The sequence below is a fragment of the Nilaparvata lugens genome, chromosome 2 (genome assembly GCF_014356525.2).
Source record: "Nilaparvata lugens isolate BPH chromosome 2, ASM1435652v1, whole genome shotgun sequence".
NCBI lineage: Eukaryota > Metazoa > Arthropoda > Insecta > Hemiptera > Delphacidae > Nilaparvata > Nilaparvata lugens.
This window is the reverse complement of record NC_052505.1, coordinates 9,700,886-9,722,584: the sequence shown is the minus strand read 5'-3', so window position 1 is coordinate 9,722,584 and position 21,699 is coordinate 9,700,886. Positions and strand designations below refer to the sequence as shown.

Here is a 21,699-nt window from a genome sequence, read left to right as displayed (position 1 = left end):
TTTTCATAACAATTACTACTTCTGTATCACAGTCAACCTGCCTAATATAAGAATTTCCATTATTAAAAGAAAACAGCAAGTTACACATTTTGACTAAATACTCAAGTCATGTTCAAATTTGGGTGTGTTTGTATGGTATGTATGTTTGATAATAAATTTTAAATGCTATCAACTTTGAACATTGTTATAATTATAATATTCGACACAATGCAATTCATTCAGACAAAGAAAGTAGTGGTGATGTTTAAAGCTGAAAACTTGGGTTTCTTCAAAAGTGAAAAACTTTGTATATTATCAAATGAAAAAGACTAAGAAATTGTCAAAAAACCTCAGATTTAATCTGACAATTTATCATCTTTTTCATTCAATATGAATAATTACACTACCACAATATCAACTTCTCAACTACCGTACACAAAAAGTTTCTATATTATTTTTGTGTATCTCAAAATATAGTCAAGATAAAATCTAGTCAGGCACGTTAACTTTCGGTCCCGGCTGAAGTATTTATTTATTACAGAACAAAGAAGATTACAGGCATTAAGCCCAAAAGTCTTCACTACAATTTACAATCGTATATTAAGCAAGTTACTAAAAAAATAAGAGATACAGTACATGCAATTTACAAATACATAAGAAAAATATTAGGAATAAAGCATAAGTAATTGAAAGTAATCTAAGTATAAGTAATAAATACAGAATGAGGATAATAAGTTAAAAAAAGTAATAAAATTAAGCATAGAAACAGGTTATGGGGAAACATATGTACCACTATTGAAAGAAAATTGATGAAAAAAGTGTTAATAACAACAAATATTCAAGTATAATAGTTGAGGAGTTCAAACTGTAGGTTTGATTTACTCCATAAAACTAATAAGAAGTCTGGACATCATATTCTGCCACTAAATTCAATGAGGGATAGCCTCAGTGATGCGCCTTCTAACCTCACCAATAGGGCCATGCACATCAACACCTCCACAAATGCTATTAAATAGCCTCAGAACTCTATTAGTGGAGAACAGAAGCTATGAAGGGTCCCTGACCTTGGCACATGAAAGGTCCTAACTCTTCTGACATTGAACGTACCTGGAAACCAATCCAAGAGAGGAGAGCGGGTGAATTAATGTAATTTTTCAAAAGTGACGCCACAAACATCAATGAAAACCTGTCACGTCTAGCCCTCAAAGAGTCCATATTGGAAAGGGATCTCAAACGTCCAGAAGGAAAACCCAGGGGACAGGCTCTTCTAAATCGCATATAAAATAGGAAGTGAAGAAGTTTATTCTGTACTTGTTCGACTCTTAACGTATCTTGATGAGTAGAGGGACTCCAGACAATAGATCCATACTCAAGGACACTTCTGAGTTCTGACTAGCTACTGATACAGAGTTGCAACTTGCAACAGTCTCAATATGACAGTATGACAGTCGTACGGCCCATTGATGGCTTAAATCATATATTCAGGCGGTGAGACCTTCACGCAATGGAATCCTTACCAACAAAAGTCGTACGAATTTATTTATTTAGTCAAGATAAGAATGTGTACCGAATTGAATGTAGAGGTCCAAATTGTGGACGGAGGTATTTTGAATTATTCATTCTATTGGTGGCAATTAAAAAATAATGTTGATTAAAGAAAAATCAGTATTTTCAAACTTGACTTATTTTTGAAAAATTATAATTGACTACCATACCCATTGAAGATAGAAAGTTGAAATTTATTTTCATTTAATTAAAAATTTTGTTATTGAAGAAAGGTGAGAATGATTTTTTGTGTAGATAGTTCTGACGAAAATTGCAAGCAACCCAAGTATGAACGTTAAATACGAGACTTTTGGGACACTGTATTTACAATGCAAAAGTCGATGCTAAACTTTTTTGATGATTGTATCCAAAAATCTTTCAAATTTGTCATTGTAGTTATGAAACGCTCACCCAAAGCGCTGACAAACCAAATTAGCGTATGTGTAAAAATTCCGCGAGGCAGACACTCTGTGAACGAAAGAAGCGCAGCGTAGCGGCGTGGTTAATGCATAGACGGTGAGCAGCTGACCTGAACTTCAAGGGAAAACACAAATAGTGACCTGTCAAGTTGCAATCCTGCCTGCTCTATTCCCCTTCCATTGAGATTTGTTGAGCAGTCAACCAAGATGGCGTGATTACTTGTGTCGTGTGTTTTTCGCTGGTGTGATTGTTTCAAAAATGGCAACGACTATTCTTCCAACTTATCAACGTTTCTTGAATGGTGTACCAGTTCCATCTTCTTCAGCACGTAGAGCATTTAGACCAAGAGAAAAATATTTAATTCTTCTTGTATTTTTAACTTTTGGTGTAGTATGTTTTGGTGGATTCTTTTTCCTGCCAGAGTTTGCAGGGGGTGGCACAGTAAACAGTGTTTTCAAAGTTTATAAACATATGCAAAAAGCTGGTCCTGAATTATTAATACCAGCACCCCCTCATGGGGATCAAGTGGACGAAGTTCAAAGTAATAAAGTAGGTTTAATTAGACATGGCTTTGTCGATCAGAAAGACCCTCATAAAATAGAGGATAAGAACAAACTTCTTGCCAAAATTAAACTAGATTTGGAACAGGATAGGAAACAACAAAAAGTTTTAGAACGACCAGATTTCAACATCAACGTACATGGCAGTGTCAGCTCATCAATGAAAACTGAAGAATCAAAACAAAAACTAGAACAAATAGGTGATGTAGCTCAGTTGATTTTTACCGTTCCTCCAGCTGATAGTCATAGATATCCCCTTATCTCTGGAGGTGAGGATAAGGATCCAGTTGCTCAAAAAAGAAGGAACAAAGTTAGAGAGGTAAGTCTTGTAATATGTTATTGTAAGGAAAGTAGATTTAATGACTAAATTTTAATTCTGGTAGTTGAATCCAAGTTAAAAATAGGTTTATAATCAAGTTAAAAATGTATTATTGATGATCTATTACAAATGTAATGAAAACCTAAAAAAATTACAGTTCTATAAATTACAGTTGAATTATAGAACAAATGATGCCGTTGAACTACATAACCTCACTTTTGGACAAGCCTGCTAGTTATGCCTCTGGAATGGGTCTGCAATTTACAAAAATGCTGATTAGTAATCAGATACTTGAAAAAAGCACCGGAAGATATAGCACCAAATTTTGTCCAGTCAAAAACTTTTTTGAGAAGTAGTTATGAAAATGAATGCTTTGTCAATTGGCTTGGGAAGAAATGCTACTAGTAGCCTGAGCAGTCAGTAAGTTGGTGGCTGCTACCAAATTGATTAGGAAATTTTTAGCAGCTACTAAATTTAGACTCCGACTTATTATTATTAGTGGACGTAACCGGAACAGTAAAAATATTATTCCCATAATGAAACTATTCACAAATGCTCGACCGCCAAGTTGCTTGCCGCAAGCACGTCATGGTTGACAAGAGCGGCGCACTTGCTCGTCTGCGCTCGTCTCAATTAAAATCTGAGGGAAGTGAAGGTGAGCTGAGTGAGCTCTGGCATAGTAGCGATCCACACTCTTGCGCTCGACGTCATTGGTACACACTTGGCAAGAGTGTGGTGATGATTTGATTGAATTATTGCCAGTTAGCACTGCCATTCCATTAGAACTTAGGCTTATCTTGGACTTTGTCACCTATAATTTGGAAGAAAAATAGCACAAGGACTACCTTATTATTTTATCTTCTATAATGTTATTGAATTAGTGTCATTCGCATTGTAAATGAATAAATGAAATATAAATTATATTTCCATTGTGCCTGTCACGTTCACTGATATGTAACAATCCAGCTTAGAACTTGAGTATGTTGAAAAAAGTTAGAATCCCACATATCAGTGACAGTAAGCGTGACCGGCACAGTGAAAGTATAATCTCCATGAGTTCTGTTTGGAATGTTTCCACTCAGCACGGCCCAGCAACAATGAATAGGCCTATTAGAACTCATGGCAATTCTATTCTCACTGTAAATTACCGGTCACTTTATTGATATGTGGGAATCAATCCCAAGAGTTTGTTTTTAGCACTGTTCTGTACAACACCTACACAACTATGTACACAACTATGTCACCACCCGAATTAATGGAAAATTTACACTATGTTAGAAGCTAATAACCATCGATGCTTGTTATGAATGAATATTTAGTTTAAAAATTGAAATTCTTACTAAAAAGAGATAGTTGACCGAGCGAAGTGAGGTCTAAGATTCAAGTCGACGGTTTGGCATTTCTCTTAATGTTTAAATGTTTCTATGTTGCGCATTCACGGCGAAACGCGGTAATAGATTTTTATGAAATTTGACAGGTATTTTCCTTTTTAAATTGCGCGTCGACGTATATACAAGGTTTTTGGAAATTTTGCACTTCAAGGATAATATAGCCTAAAAGAAAAAAGGAGCCTCCTTCATACGCCAATATTAGAGTAAAAATCAGACTATAGAATTATTCATCATAAATCAGCTGTTTAGTGGACTACAATACTACCGTTCAAAAACATCGAACATCTTAAAAATGTATGTTTCCATCAACGTTGTAGACAGTTGCAGCCAGACCTGATAACAGCGCTCACACTCACATTTCGGGACGACACGTAACGGAACGATAGGACAGAAAGCTCTATGTTTATTTAGGATTTTTTCTAGACATTTTAAATTGATAAATTATTAATTTTTGAGAAAACATAACAACAGGTCAATGTAACTTACTGAGCGCGAGGTCTACTGTTCACAGAACTACTAGTTATCCTGTATTCTGTTGGAGTGGTCTAGGAGAGGGGGTACTGAGATCAAGAAACAATTGCTCATACCAGCGCCACTAAATAAAGATCTTTATCAAGGGTTCGACACTGGCCTAAATATATAATGTCCCTGAGGAGAAGCAAAATTCCGGTTTTGTTAGAAAATTACTTTTGTACAGTTGTACCATTTCCATTTTTTTAAGCAATATACGTATTGTATCATCCGCTATCGTATCAAGGTATTCTCTTTGGTCCAGTACAGAGTCCATTTGGTCCATTTGTGATCCATTACAGAGATTCCTCTAAATTTCAATTTTCCGATAATTTGACACGTTTTGAAAAATTTTAATTCAGCACTCAATAAAGATAAAGAACTCCAAATGATTTTATTCGAAATTTATTCATCTAAAAAAAGGCGAGTCGAGTGTTTTTTCTCTTCGATTTGGCAAAAATCGCAGTAAACTGGAAAAGGAACCTAAAATTAGAGGTTTTTGGGGCAACCTGTAAAGATCTCCAGTACTAGAAGGTCAACATTTTGTACCTGAGTTGTCCAATACTCTAGATTCATTGCACGAGAAATAACGGCGTGTTCCGAGTTTTTCACAGCAGAAGGTACCTGCTACCTGGTGGCTGAACTATAATATTAAATTTTACTATCCTCAAATTTTGCTCCATTTTAGGCTTTGTGACATTTTTTTTAAGATTATTGGAAAGTGTAACGGATGTTCCATTTCCAGCATATAGCTGTCTTAAGGCATTCTAATTTTTCTGAAATATACCGTACACATTTTATAGAGGCACAATCCAAAGGGTTCCTCCTTTTCTGTTGGATACGACTGTCTATTCGAAGTTTAACTGGAAAAATCATTTTAAATATTTATGGCTTGTGGTACTTGATACCTGAGCAGAATTTCAAATACTTGAACAACCCAGTGTCCCACGCAGGAATGCACATTGTAATGGCAGTGGTTGTAACTCATGAATGACATTTTCTCGTTGATATAAGTAATAAATAACGATTATTTGGTTACTTTGAGCGTTGGAAAAAGTCATAAAATCCAGGTCCCACCCATATCTTGTTATTCTTACTGCCGTCTTGTTTTTATTTGTCAGTTTGAATGTATGTGATGCTCTTACTTCATTTTTGCATTATGTTGCCATTTTCAAACTTTCTTGTTTGAATAATGTATGAAACAGCACACTTCTAGAATCCAGAATGCTTCGTGCATTTCTTCTGAAATTCAGTACAGTATTTCATCACATATACCAATCGGGATTTAGATTGGATGAATGAATGCTAGCAGGAACAATTTCAATAAAGAGTACTTAGCAAGAACTTGCTCCGTTCACGTTTTCTAGTACAAAGTTGTAAGTTGTCTCAAAAAGAGGACACGGTTAACCTTCTATTGATAAGAGAAGCTCCATAGCACTGAATAAATAATATGGCTGGAATAAATAGCAGTGGAAAATCACATTCACTAGCGCACTAGCCACAAATATTAGATGTTAAGAGAATGTCCACCTTAAATTATTAATCCATTAATCTCATATCATCATCCCATTCCCATACACAAGCCTAGGTATAATTATCCTGAAAAATATAGATTAATTCAATAAATATAGGTAGGCATCATCCTAAAAAAAATAGATATTTATAACTTTGTTTAGTTAACTCTATTTCTTTAACAGATTAACACCTTATTTGTGCAAATATACTCCCAGGTATTGTTATTTTGATCCATGTTGAATAATTAGTTCTAAAATAATAGAATAGTAATAGATGAGAATGGTTTCAAGATCTAAATTGGTTCTTCATTACATAGATCAAATTTCACGAGTTGACAAATTAGTCTAGAAAATAATTTCGATCATTGTTTACGAAGATGCATTTAATTTCTAATCAATAGTTTATTTAAACACTTGATGATTTCAATAATAGAAGCGAGAAAGTTAGTAATTAGTGTTATAATTTTAGTGTTAGTAATTAGTAATTCTGGTATATAGAAAAATCAAAAAAATGTATATAAAAATATAGACTATATTTATATAGAGTCTATAATATTGACTTATACATATTATTCATATTATAAATAGGCTCTATATAAATATTAACTCGATATTTTTATATAGCGTTACTAATTTTTAATTACTAACAAAATTATGTTAGTAATTAGGTAGTAATTTTGGTATATAAAAATCATAATTGGGTTTGGCTTGTTTTGATAGTATTGTGCCCCTTCTTACTTGGTGAAAATAATTTTGCATCATGATATTCACAGAAGTCAATGTTGATAAGTTGTTTCTGCTCCACTTGGCTGATTGAGGTTGTGTGAAAAACTACCTTTGTAGAGAACTCTGCGATGAGATGTTGAGATAAAAACGTCCAGAGAGTATTCAGACCCGTTAATTGGAATTAGCCTCCTTTCTGGGCTAGCTAGATCCCTGCCATGGAAAGTAAGCTGATTAACTTTAATACTGTGCTTATGACTTTTCTTAAGTTGAAGAACGCTCGTCAGATAGATTTTGATTGAACCAGTGATGGATTGATAGGCTAGTCAATTCTGTGTAGTCTATATTCAATCAAAACCCCAATATGTATTGTGAGATTAGTGGAGACATTAGAGAATGCTGATTTCTCTTTATTCTGTGCTATGGTGTCCTGACCTGATAAACTCGCACAGTGATGCATGAGCACAATCATGACAAACGTGCACACATTTTATGAAACGACCTGTAAAAGGTATGTAAAAAAATCATAATTCGTTTTGGTTTGTTTTGATAGTATTGTGCCCCTTCTTGGCCTGAACCTGGAACCACCACTCAGGTATTGGGCGAACTCGAAGTAGATCCATGATGGAAAAAATATACCAGTTTGATTGAATAAAACATTATAAAGATGATACAAAACTGAGTATTATAAGTATAAAAATTTGAATAAAAATATGAGTAAGAGTTTATAAAGATTATACAAAACTGAGTATTATAAGTATGATAAAAACAGTGATAGTATGACAGTATGTGACAGTATGATAACGCAATCATTGCTCCTGTTCGATCCTTCGCTAGTAAGGCCTGTGTGAAATTTTAAGTTTATTTGAAGCTTTTAAAGAACTCGTGTTTATATTATGATTATTCGGACTGTAATTCAGTAATGTGAATGTGATATTTGTCAAAATCTATAAATTCCTGTGGAAATTACACTTGATATTTGTACCATTTTAACGGATTCTGAAAATACAAAATATTGTTAAATGTTCTCTTCCAATCATAATTAAAAGATATAATTTTTGAAAGTATGCGTATGAAAAAATGAATACAAAAAATATTGTAATATATTTGTATGAAAATACAAAATATTGTTAAATGTTCTCTTCCAATCATAATCACAATATATGATTTTTGAAAGTATGCTTATGAAAAAAATGAATAAACAATAACGTGAAGTGTATATACAGTGGAACCTAGATATAGTACATCTTACAGGACCGCTCAAAAAATATACTATTAAGAAGTCTGTATTGAATCGGGGTGCATTACATCAAGGTTCAAAGCTATATGGTCGTCTCAAGGGACTGCAGAAAAAGTACTATAATGTGGAATGTACTAGAACGGGGGTGTACTATATCGAGGTTCAACTGTACTCTAATATTAATACTCATGAAAAATGTAGATTAATTCAGGTTGAATTGAAAACTTGAAGGAATGTACTAGAACGGGGGTGTACTATATCGAGGTTCAACTGTACTCTAATATTAATACTCACCAGAAAAATCAATTCAGGTAAATTTCATATCTTGTTGATCAAATCCAACCAACCATAAATTTGGCCAATTGCATGTATTAAATTAAATCTTTCAATGTTTTTTCACGACTTCTCTACAGTTTTTAATTCAATAGCTAGAAAGGCTTTTGTAAAGTATTCTAGAAATTAATTGTCAAATTTCATTAGTGATCTAAATACAGTTTTAGAAAAAGGTGAAAAGTAATTTGAGAGTTTCTTTGTTAGATTATTAAAAATTGTTAACAAAACTAGAATCTTTCTTTGTCCTTCAAACTACAGCCCATTGTTGTTGAATGTAGTAACTTCTTTCCTCACTTTCCGTATTATAAACCATGAGAAATTCATTATTGAATTCAAAATGTAATATTTTTATCGCTCACTTTGATTTTTTTTAATGCATGATGAGATAACTTGATGAGAAGAAAAGCATTTGATTTTTATTTTCTCTTGAAAACGGCTATAATAATTAGTCGAAACTAATATTGACATAAAAAAGGTTCTTGAGGATTTCTAATTAAAATCATCCCAGTTGAAGCAAAAGTGAGCATTTGAGAGCACTATAAAGCATTCTACTAGAAAATCATATCACAAAAATACAATTTTTCCAAATATAAGTTCACTTTTCAAAATACAAATATTTTTCATAATTTTCAACCTACTCAAGGAATTCAATGCAGTTAGATTAACTAGAATAGTCTAAAATAAACATAGATCCACTTCAATATTGAATTTTTCATTTCTTCAAAAAGGTCAAGAGAAATACATGGGTTATTCATTTATTATAAGTATTATTATTTCATAGGATGCACTTATTTTTAGAGTACCCAGCTGTCAAGTAATGTACAAAAAGTAACCTATGCGTAATAAATTCATGAAGAATTGATGAGATGATGATGATAGATTATAGATAGATGCAGCCATTCTATTATGGCTTATTTGTGTTAAGATTTTATAGAACATTATTTAAAACTACAAACTTGCTATTATTATTGCTGCGATCTAGTATCAGTATCCTATTCGATTGATATGAAAATTTAGGGTACTTTGTCCACTCAAAGCTTAAACTGAATTGAATCAGCTGTTGGCTTAAACTGAAAATGAACCAAACTATAAAGCTGCGTACAGATATACGCGCCTCCAACCCGCTCCGCGCACGCTCCGCCCTCGTTCCTCCATCGCTCCGCCCCCGCTCTGCAGTCGCACCGATCATGAACGTTACGGGAGATGTTAGCTCTTCTCGCGTTCCACTCTTGCTCCCCGGTCGATCATCAATCGATCTGCTCGAGTGACGTTCGGTTGCGGAGCAGAGCGAAAGTCTGTACGCACCTTAACAAATGCGACTTGATATGGATTCAATCAATGTACCTAGAATACATTCTAGAACGTAATACATTCCAGAATGTATTCTAGGTACCTTGGATTTAATTTAGTTTAACATGAAATTTCGTTTAAAGTGGCACTGCTCAAACGGCACAGTGAATTAAGCTTCTGTTAAACCAAATTACTAAATTTCTAAAATGATGAATTAATCATTTCATTCATAAATTTTTAATTCAGTACACTATTCTGTAATTAAAATAAAATGATTAAAAATGAGAGCTTCATTCATTAGTCTACTAGGGGGAAGATTTATTTTTATTAAATTAGTTGGGATAAATAATTTTTAAATGAAATTTGGGTGTTTTTCAATAGTTTTGTGTGGTGTCATGGTCTATTGGTAATATTGCAATTTTTTGATTGAAGATTGCTCATTAGAAGAATGTAGGAGGAAGTTTTATTTTAGATTCAATAGGTTGGGCTAAATATTTTTTTAATGAAATTTGAGTGTTTTTCAATAGTTTTGTGTGGTGTCATGGTCTATTGGTACTATTGCAACTTTTTGATTGAAGATTGCTCATTCGAAGATGTAGAGGGAAGATTTATTTTTGATTCAATTGGTTGGGATAAATAATTTTTAAATGAAATTTGAGTGTTTATCAATAGTTTTGTGTGGTGTGATGGTGAGTCCATATTGGTGGCTGAAGTGAGGAAACTAGTGTTTGGGACAAAGGCAGCCGCCTGGTCGGTCGTCCACCTTGTCTTTTTGCTGTTGGTTCCGGACTGCAGCTTCCAAGTGATCGCTGCTTGCTGCTTTTTTGAGTGTGTCGCCGCCGCCGCCGCCGGATTCAATTGGTTGGGATAAATAATTTTTAAATGAAATTTGAGTGTTTATCAATAGTTTTGTGTGGTGTGATGGTGAGTCCATATTGGTGGCTGAAGTGAGGAAACTAGTGTTTGGGACAAAGGCAGCCGCCTGGTCGGTCGTCCACCTTGTCTTTTTGCTGTTGGCTCCGGACTGCAGCTTCCAAGTGATCGCTGCTTGCTGCTTTTTTGAGTGTGTCGCCGCCGCCGCCGCCGCACCGCTGTGAGAACTGGCGCAGCACAGCCGTCACAAATTATGATGGTCGCCTTGCGGACTTGCGGTTCTCATCTCATGAATGTTGCGGTCTCCTCTCCTCCGCCTACCACTACTCCTTCTTCTTCTTCTTCTTCTTCTTCTTCTTCTTCTTCTTCTTTTTCTTCTTCTTCTTCTCCTCCTCCTTCTTGCACTTCTTCTGCTTCTCGTTTTCCTCCACCTCCTCCCGCTTGCTCTTCTTTTTTTCTTCTCTCTGTTGTTGTTGTTCTTCTCCTTCTCCTCCTCCTCCTCCTCCTTGCACTTCTTCTTCTGCTTCTCGATTTCTTCCTCATCCTCCTTCTTGATCTTTCTTTTCTTCTTTTTCTTCTGGCTGTTGTTGTTGTTGTTCTTCTCTTTCTTCTCCTCCTTCTCCTTCTTCTTGCACTTCTTCTGCTTCTCGATTTCCTCCTCATCCTCCTTCTTCTTTTTATTCTGGCTGTTGTTGTTGTACTTCTTCTTCTTGTCTTTCTTCTCCTCCTCCTCCTCCTTCTCCTTTCCTTCTACTTTACTTCCTCATCCTTATCCTTTTTCCTCTTGCTCTCCTTCTTCTCCTCCTCCTTCTTTTTCTTCTTCTTCTGTTTCTGGCTGCTCTTCTTCTCCTCTTTCTCTTTCTTCTCCTTCTTCTCCTCCTCCCCCTCCTCTTCCTCCTTCTTCTTCTTCTTCTTGCACTTCTCCTTCTCTTCATCCTTCTCCCCCCCCTCTTCCTCCTCCTCCTCCTCCTCTTACTCCTTCTCCTTTTCCTCCTCATCCTTATCCTTTTTCCTCTTGCTCTCCTTCTTCTCCTTCTTTTAGCACTTCTCCTTCTCCTCCTCCCACTCATCCTCTTCCTTCTCCTACTTCTTGCTCTTCTTCTTCACTTCCTAATCCTCCTCCTCCTCCTTCTTTTTCTTCTTCTTGCTCTTCTTTTTTTCTTCTGTTTCTGGCTGCTCTTCCTCTTCTTCTTTTTCTCCTTGCTCCTCTTCTTTTTCTTGCTCTACTCTTTCCTCCGTCATCTGTCATCATCTTCTGTCCTCTCTGTCATCTGTCTCCATTATGTCCTCCCGGCGTTCGTTGCATTTTATAATTCAACTTTGAATACCAAGTTATTCAATTTGTTTTCCACCCAAATCTCCATCACCTTCTCTGAAACTATTAAGAATTATTTTCTTACTTGGTGAGACCACCTTGAAAAGGTCATCACTCCTTCGTTCCGACTGCATCCATTCATTTTAGAACCCACCAAATACATGCTCACCGCAGGGAACCCCATAACCATATACCGGAGAAACAAATACCCAGACAAAATTCTCCAGTTGTAGGCCTATTACCCTGTAAACTTTACTTTTCTACTCGTCACATATTCGTTGGTACTTTGTTCGTCTATCGGAACATTTTATTGTTATGAACTTGGATTGTCGTAAATAAGATTTTGTTTCTACAAGAAGTGCATTCATTCAGATGAAAGAGGACAGAATATTCTATAGTGAGGTCCACGTTATAATGGTAGTGTATGATTAGCAATGGTATTGCTATCCTTGTCTATCATTCAACAAAGCGGATAGCGCTATCTCTTTCTCGCTTTGCTCTCTGGCCAGATCGTCTTTTATTAACAATGTAGAAATATAATTAACTAATAAAATATTTAATCTTTATTATGAAATCATTGAAGAATATAATTTCTTGCTTAATAAAATATAATTGATTATTTTAAACGAGAATGAACTGTTAATATTACATCAATAAAACGGCAATGAACATGTCATGATAGATAACGTAACCTCAGACACAAAATACAGCCTGGTTTACACTACTCCAGTTGGAAGGCAAGTTGCTTGATCCAAGTTACTTCCTCCCTCTTAGCATTACACTGCTTATTCTACTTTGCTTCATCTACTTTCTTTACTACTTAACTGTAGTAAAACCTTGCTTTTGCACGAAAGAATTTTGACATTTAATTTCGACCAAACTATATTAATTACTTTCCAGCTTGCGTAGTATAGTGTAAACCACTTGAAATAGAATTCCAAAATATTTATACAGCTAGTTATACTACTTAGTAGTAATAATGTCAACTATAGAAAAACACGTGTTGCCAAATTACCAAATTTCTGTAACAATACAGAGTGCCGGTAGTCAGTCATTGGAAATTCATCAGCTTTTTCATTGTTGTCATACAGCACAATTTGACTAAATGCCCTTCACGGCCTCTGATCCTGCATCCTGGATTCTGGTTTGGCATGCAAGTCAGTCGCTGTAATTTATTGCATTCAATTTGCATAATGCATTTTATCCATCCACTTTCATTCCAAATCGAAGTATTCTCATTTGCAATTGGTTACTCGAATTTTGTTATGTTAGGTTGGTTCTGTTAGATGGGAAAACAACTAGCATTTCACTTCGGCTCTGGAAAACGGGAGATTGATTTGAAAGCTAGTATCTAAAACTTGAGTAACAAGCGGTCACTTTTTTAACGAAATGGCAATGAAACCATGGTCCTGTACTAAAAATACAAGTGGAATTGACAAAATAGGCGTTTTATTCCATTACTTTATGGTTGTGGTTGAAACTATTATTTTCACTGCCACTTGAGACTTTGCTCCTATTTATTTATTTTAATGACAAAAATATATAGTGGATTTATCATACAATAATAACTTATCAATAACATAATTCCTTGTCCATCATTCAACAAAGCGGATAGTGCTATCTCTTTCTCGCTTTTCTCTGTTGCCTGATCGTCTTTTAACAATGTAGAAATATAATTAATTAACAAAATATTTAATCTTGGTTATGAAAATTCATTATGAAATCATTGAAAAATATAATTTCCTGCTTGATAAAATATAATATTGATTATTCTAAACGAGAAAGAACAGTTAATATTAGATCAATAAACCGGTACCAGTTACCCTCAATAAAAGGCATTGACAAGACAAAGGATCGGCAACGTTTTTCCCCTATCTTCCTCCACTGCCATTATAACGTGGACCTCACTATAGTGGCGTTGAACTGATTTCTGGAATACTTTTACACTCGATACTATGATATGTCCTGTGTCCGTGGAAATCAGTGAATTATATGTGTCGTGCTGGCTGCAGCTCTCTTTGGCTGGTTTGTTGTTTGCCTGTTGACACCCACTTCAAGATTTCAGTTGATCAAGGATCAGCTCGGGTAGGCAATTTCAGTAAGTTTCCAGTTCGTGAAGTTCCTGTAGTTTTTAGAGAGTCCAGTGGATACAGTGTCATTCATGTTTAACTCTAAAACTATCAAAAATTCCAATTAATACCAGCATATTACCATTCAAAAGCAAAATTCTGTCACTCAACCTTTTCCTAACCCAACTTTCAACAGTTGATAACTAACCTCTCCCTATAGTTAGGCCTACTAACCTCTCCCTTTTCCATTCTCACAATCTCACTTAGTTATTCCTAACTAGTGTGAAACGATGTAGCTATTTGTATAATACGTTATGTATTGTAGCTACTATTTATTGCAGACGTTTTTTTATGACGTGTTGGAGTTGACATTCAGTAATTTCCGTTCACTCTACCACTTAACCACGGATCAGTTCATCATCCTGTAGCAAGGACTTGATGCCGTGAAACCTTGATGAACTGAATGGCTCAACTTGCCATTTGTTTCAGTATCTCAAGAAATGGTCGATATAGGTGCTTGATGAACTGAGAACTTGACGAACTGATGCGAGTTGAATGACTGAACTTGCCAGCCATTCGTTTCAGTATCTCAAGAAATGGTCAAAATAGGTCCTTGATGATCTGAGAACTTGACGAACTGATGCGAGTTGAATGACTCAACTTGCCATTTGTTTCAGTATCTCAAGAAATGGTGGTCGATATAGGTGCTTGATGAACTGAGAACTTGACGAACTGATGGTTGACCTTGGTGCCGCATGGCAGCCGCAGCGGGAGACGCAAGGAAGCCGTTCGTGACCGCAAAAAGCTGCGGAGATTTACTGTTTTCGCACACAACAATAATGTTGCGTCTGGCGTCGCAAAACACCAACTGCCATGTACTTTATTTCAGCAGCAGCCGCTGCCTCAAGTAGCAGTCCATGCTTCTTCTTGTTTTCCTCCTCCAATCGAACACCTCCTCTCGCTAGTATGGGGTCGTTTTAATGTTGCAACCAAACTAATAACTCCTGTCCCATCTCACAATTTATTAACAAAAAATGTATTCGCTTGTTTATTTATCGTGTCCTCAAGAAGACACTTCCAGAATGTTGAAGGTTTGTTTGCAGTAGGCAGGCATTCGTCGACTCTGTTTCTAACACAACCATGTCAGAAAACAGGTGTAACTAGAATGTTTTTGGAATCTATCGAAGTACATTTTATGAAGTAAAATGTATTGATGCCTCTCTTGGAATTTGCACGTGCTTGAGCATTGGCTTTTGAATATACTTTTTATACTTAATATTTCATTCAGTGTGTCCATATTTTTTATAAAAATATTGAATTGTACGCACTCGAACTTTGTATATCGCCCATTACTTTATATAAATATTTAATTCCGTGATTTTTATAATAATGGGCAATATACAGTGTTCAAGTAAGAACAAATTCCAAGAGGCTTCTATAGTCTCATGCATGTTTTTATAAAAACTGTCAGCGCTTGGTATATTTTTCTCTCGTCCGAAATTCAGTCTTCCTTTATAATAACAATTGTAATAAAGACTTGGTAACTGAGTATATAGTATTTGGTAATGTCTGGTGTATGAATGCTACCCTGGTATACCTTGATCTGTAAATATTTATTGACAAGGTAAATATTTTTTTACTTTTCCAGAGTTTGTAAGTTCCGAACAGTTCACAAAATTGAGTGACATTATTATTTCTGTAAATGAAGTCACGATACGTGTCGATGTATTGGTCATAACTAAAAAACAACAAACGTGGAGAAGAACAAGGTACAAATTATTATACAATTTGTGTATCTAAATTACTTCAGGAAGTGACGAAAGTTGTTTCCATTTTTATTTTCAAATTCAGTAGCCTAGACCATTCTTTTCCACAAGGTTTGCTCTGTAAAATCAGTGGTCGCATTACAATAACTGTAGCCTGCTTAAAGTGCGCTCAATGTGAGTAATGCCTTTCCCTTGTCTTCCTACCCCAAATAGGCCTATAGAAATAGTCGCTTTCTTCAACAAAAATGTAAATTGAAAAACATGATTAAAATGTTATATTTCATGTTTTTCAAAGTTTTCCGTGTCCGAAAAAATGGGAATCAATGTACGAAATGCAAGTGTCCCAACCAGCTCCAATTATAATTTATAGAATAATAATTATAATTTAATTATATAATATAATCAATAATATAATTATAATTCATAGAATTTATATTTTATAGAATAATAAAATATTCTCCAGTTAATGAAAATGGTCTATAATCAATCATGATTTATCATGGGCCAATTTCTGATCAATAATCTATTAGGACCAATTCACACAGAAGTGCAAGCATTAAATCATTTTTTACATAGGTGTTAGAAATGCGAGAGCCACGTCCAGTTAGAGCCCAGACATGGTCCAAAAATCCCTCTTTTTTTCTAGTTGGTCCCAAAGTTCTGGTCACCCTCCGTGCCATATGCCAACTTCTGTATGAATTTGCCTTACATAGTTGAACAGTCTATCATCAATCGAATTAAGATGGCATTTAGAATGATAATAATAGCCAGCATAATATATTATATGAATAATTGATTCAGTTTTAAAATCTATAAATGATATAGATATAAAATATTGATGTTGCCACACGTTGTTGACTTTCTGAATCCATGAAAATTATTAATGACTTGACTTGTTTTTGTTTATGTGCTGTAGTGCACAACGATATCATAAGATTCAGCTCATTTTGCAGCTATGACGTTAGGCGCATTACATCAATCTCTTTCATCTCCAAACACGAATCATTTTACAAGAATTCTCCTCTATGATTTCCATTTTGAGTCGTCGGTCATCATGTGTGGAAGACATGGGTGGGTTGCAGCTCATGTGAAACCTGATAACCCGTTTATCCACGCTTTAATAAATCAGGAAAATTCCATCCAGCAGCGATTGGCTGTTTAGATTGAAAGATTGAATGGATCGTATAAGCAATTAATTTCATATTCTCAGTTTGGCCAGTCTCATCAGATAGCAGCCAGGTTCAACGGCCGTGAACAATGGTGCAGTGCATTCTGTGCCTGTGCCTGTGCCTTACATCTAGATGCTTTTCATGGGCTTGAAAGCATGGGCGGTACTAGGCAGTCTGCCTGCATTCTAGAGGACCAGTCCCCCCCCCCTCTGCTCCATGCGATAACCTCCCGATTTTTCCGACCCGGGAAATACGCGCTCAAGGTCAATCATCTTCTGAGAAACGCATTCTCATCCACCTCCTTTATTCCATTGTTCTCCTAGCTATTTTTTGTATTTTCTCCCAGAAAATTCAAGGACGAAGTACTTTTAACGTTCAGAAGCTACTGGGTATTCGTCTTTTAGTGTGTGTGGGTCTCCTGCATTACAACCAGAAAGAATAAGATATTTTTCTCTCTCTATCTTTTCTGGTTCAGAACTTACTATAGTTGTGGCATTGTTAATTATATTTTTGAGCGGACGACTCGTGTCCGTGGACTGAAAAAACTGTTCAATGAAAAAACTCAAGAAAAAGCTTTACATATAATGAACAGTATATTAATTGTTTTCTGTGTTGTTGTCAAGATGATGTTTTAGTAGATATGCAAATCGAATGAAAACAACTTGATATTGTCAGAACTATTTATTTATTGAAAACAATTTCAGATACTAGTTTCGGCTTTTACGTCATTAATCAATCTCCAGTAAACTGAAAGCTAGAAGATTGAGCTGCAGAATATAGTATGGGAGAAAGTCCTACGATTGACCATTATTTGTTAACCAATGAAGATTGAGCTCGACTGTCATTGGCCGAGATTAGATACGCCCAAGTATTCTAGTCTCGGCCAATGACAGTGGAGCTCAATCTTCATTGGTCAACAGCTAATGGTCAATCGCAGGGCTTCATTCATACTCTATATAAGTTACTATAATTATATTTTTCTGCTCATTCGTAGAGATTGATAATGTTGTAACAATCTAGACTAGCATCTCATGGTTTTGACAATATCAAGTTATTTCCATTCAGTATATTTTTTCTTTGTATGAAGTTAGTAAGAAAAAGTGGTCTGTAACTTCCTGACGATTTAACAAATTTTTGCAAGATGTTGAGTAAGATTAACTTAAGTTCCAGTAATATTAATCCGATTCTAAAAGTCTGTCGAGTTGAGAAAAGTGAAGAAATTTATCTAAAGATCTAAATGCATTTTTCCGCATTCAAGCAAATTCTGAAGGATAATTTGCATTTATGATAGTTGCACATGCCTGATACTTTTGCTGATAAGCGGGTTTTGTCAGGAGGTGAATTAATAGGATCATACCCAAGTTGGCGAAGAGAATGTGCTCGCTCTGAAGCAGTGGGAACGTATGAGCATAGAATAAAACAAATTATGAGTATAAGTTTTCAATCTAAAGGGAACAATCTTAAGTATACGTTTTCTCTGGTATGAGCTGAAGAAAGGACGAGGTCAGAGATGGAGTATAGATGGGGTATAGATGAGATGGAGTGGTGTATAGATGGGGTATAGATGAGATGGAGTGGAGTCAGAGATGGAGTAGCGGTGTCAACCAGCTCTTAAATAAATGGACGCGAGGCTCGATAGGTTTGCAGTTCTTTGCCAACAAGAAGTATTTTTCATCTTAATTCGATTAATTATCGGAAGGATTGCGCACACGCTAATTGATAAGTGGATAGTTTGCTATTACTTTAAGACAAATGACGCTGCTAACAGAGAGTATAGATAGAATGTTATTCCATTCTGATAATGGTGTTCATCCATCATTTTTTATGCTCACTAAATATCCAGTTTCTTAATCCAAAACTGATCGTACTAAATCATCTTTCTCTTCTACTGCTCAAATTTCGTAAATTTTGAAAACATTGCCAACCGTATTTGTTGGGATTGAAGTTTAATCAGTTAATTTTGCATGACAATTCATTTATCATGAACAGTAGTAAATTATCTAAAATATAAATTCACTTATAATATTGTATGGTATTCTAATTTAGTTTAATGTATTATACCTTAACTTATATGACGTATTGCTTATACAATTTATTTTTATATATTTCATACTATTTGTCTTTTTTGTAATGAATTACAAATTTCGAATTACTATCCTAGTCATTGATTTTCATTACTTCATTACTAGTTCAATTTTTGTAGATTGTGTACACTTTTAGTCATGTCTACTAACTACTCTCATGTTAAATTTACAGTGGAATAGAATGATATGTAGGAAGTTTGGATCTACGAATACTAATTCTAGAATTAGATCCACTTTCACTTCAAGATTCTTCAAGGTCTTTGCAATTCATAGAGTATAAGGCTCAACTCACACTTACGCGACTCAGGTCGAGAAGAGACTCGACTCTAGTCGGAATCATGTGTTTTCAAATGTTGACGTCGCGGAGGCTAGAATCGACTGGTCTGAGTGTCACCATTGTGAATTGCTCATGTTCGCGGCGCGTATATCTGTATGCACCTTAAGATTCACACGAGTTGAACTATACCGTATAGCAGTGAAGAAATCTTGGAACAGTTTGAAGTTGGTTAGTTGTAAATCAAAACATTAATTCCACAATTTAATCAAAAGAGCTGAATCATTTATTATTTCTACTCCTTATACATAAGTACGTTTCAACTTGTTGATAATATATACGTAGATACTATTCATGTAATATCAAATAAAAAAATAATAAAATAACTTATGTACTTGAATTATTATTTTTTCAATACATTAAGAAAAGAGCCTACATGGTACTGTATCCTTCGCGTGGACTCGATTATATCATAGAGAAACAATAGCGTAAGTAGATATCCCATGGTATAGGGAATTTATTTCGCAACTTTTACTGTTTTCTCAAGCCGATTACTGTCGATTATTGTCAATTTTTACTGTTTTGTTGGGTGATAGTGTATGAACGGCACAATTTGAGAGACTACCAGTGTCACACAGCTGCATAGGAAAGAACTACGTGAACTATCGGCTTGGGAATTTGGGATAACAGTAATAGTTGCGACATAAACGCCCTATACCATGGGATATCTACTTATGCTATCGTTTCTCTATGATGACATTCTCTTATTATTCTATTAAAATACAACTTTATTTGATTATACAGACATTTTTTACAACATATGAAAACAATAGTTCTGATTGTGAATGAATCATTTCTGTTAATGTCGGTTATGTGGTTATGTGACTGATGGATTATGAATAGAGAAAATTTCAAATTAAAATTATCAGTCTTCATTCATTTTCAATCAATAGATTAATTTTCATAGAGATGATTTCAAATGGAGATTATCAGTCCTCGTTCATTTTCAATCTTCGTTATCATAGTATTCATTGTTGAAAATTGATTACTCAAATATTTTTTAAGCACTCAGTGACCTCTTGTCAAAGCGCTTAATATAATTTATGTAATTCATGTATTCCTAATTGATTGGTTTTACAATGAATTGATACATGACAGTGTTTGCGTGCTCATCAAGTATTCCGTTGGTGTATATTTCATAGTGTCGACCTCACGATGAAGAGGAGGATAATCCAAGAGCTAAATAATTTATGATTGTGCTGGCAGAGTATTGAGACAACGTTGTCTAGTTAGTGGATTGAGTGGCGTTTGTTGTGTGGCTGGAATCGTGATCTGTTTCGAATTCGGCGTGGATGTAGTCCGCGACATAACGGCACGGCTTCTTCCTGCTTTTGGTCCGTCACCCACGCCTCTCTGCCTCTCAGCCCTTCTTTAACTCCAACTCTGACCTGAAACAGTCTGTGCTCTGTGCCAGTTACACACTCAAGACGGCCGTCTTTCGCCTAGTTGACTGACCGAATAACCCGTTACAGTCATTCTACAATTTTTATTCGTGTCTATAGAGTAACTAAACTGTACATGGAATAGCATTTTTCACGAGCTCTAGAGTAACAACTTTGAAATTGCGTTCTTGTTGAATACTTGTCAAATGGATGGGCAAAAGAGGAATTGTCCATTTTTTCTAATTCTTTTTCAAGAGACACTGTTTGAATGGCTTTGTTTGATGAGGATCAACTTTGACAAACACTGTACCTACAACTATTTTCACCAGCTCTATTCGAGTCTGTAGAGAAAAAAAGGTTGAAAAGACGGACAAAAGAGATATTTAACAATCTTTCTATTCATTTTCAAGCAGGAAAAGTAAATTATGTTGAAAAATCTTCTCGTATTCCAGCATTATTCATTAGAATGATTCATTGTAAATTGAAAGTGTGGAAGTACAATTTTTCTCATTCATTGTCGAGAGCAAGAGACACAATTTGGCTGACTTTGTTCGATGAGACTCAATTTTGACAGTCGCTGTACAAATTGTCACCAGCTCTATACGAGTCTGTAGAGTAACAACGTTGAATTAGCGTTCCTGTCAAAAACTTGTCGAATGATTGGGAAAAGACAAATTTCACCATTTTTCGCATTAATTTTGATTATGGACTCAAGCAGGAGAAGTAAATAATGTGAAGAAATCTTCTCGTATTCCAGCATTATTTATTATAATTATTCATTGTAAATGAAAGTGTAATTCAAAGTGTGAAACTCCAATTTTTCTCATTCATTTTTAAGAGACACAATTTGGCTGACTTTGTTTGATGAGTCACTGTTTCACCA

The 21,699-nt window shown here is 35.1% G+C and overlaps 1 protein-coding gene across 1 annotated transcript in view; it reads left to right on the top strand.

The window, feature by feature from the left end:
• Positions 1-2,083: 2,083 nt before the first annotated feature.
• LOC111050759 (mannosyl-oligosaccharide alpha-1,2-mannosidase IA) overlaps positions 2,084-21,699 on the top strand; it is a 101,649-nt gene continuing 82,033 nt past the window's right edge. The window contains exon 1 of the mRNA XM_022337113.2: positions 2,084-2,823. Within this exon, the coding sequence (XP_022192805.2) occupies positions 2,203-2,823 (621 nt within the window). The 5' untranslated portion in view covers positions 2,084-2,202. The remainder of the gene's footprint in view (positions 2,824-21,699) is intronic.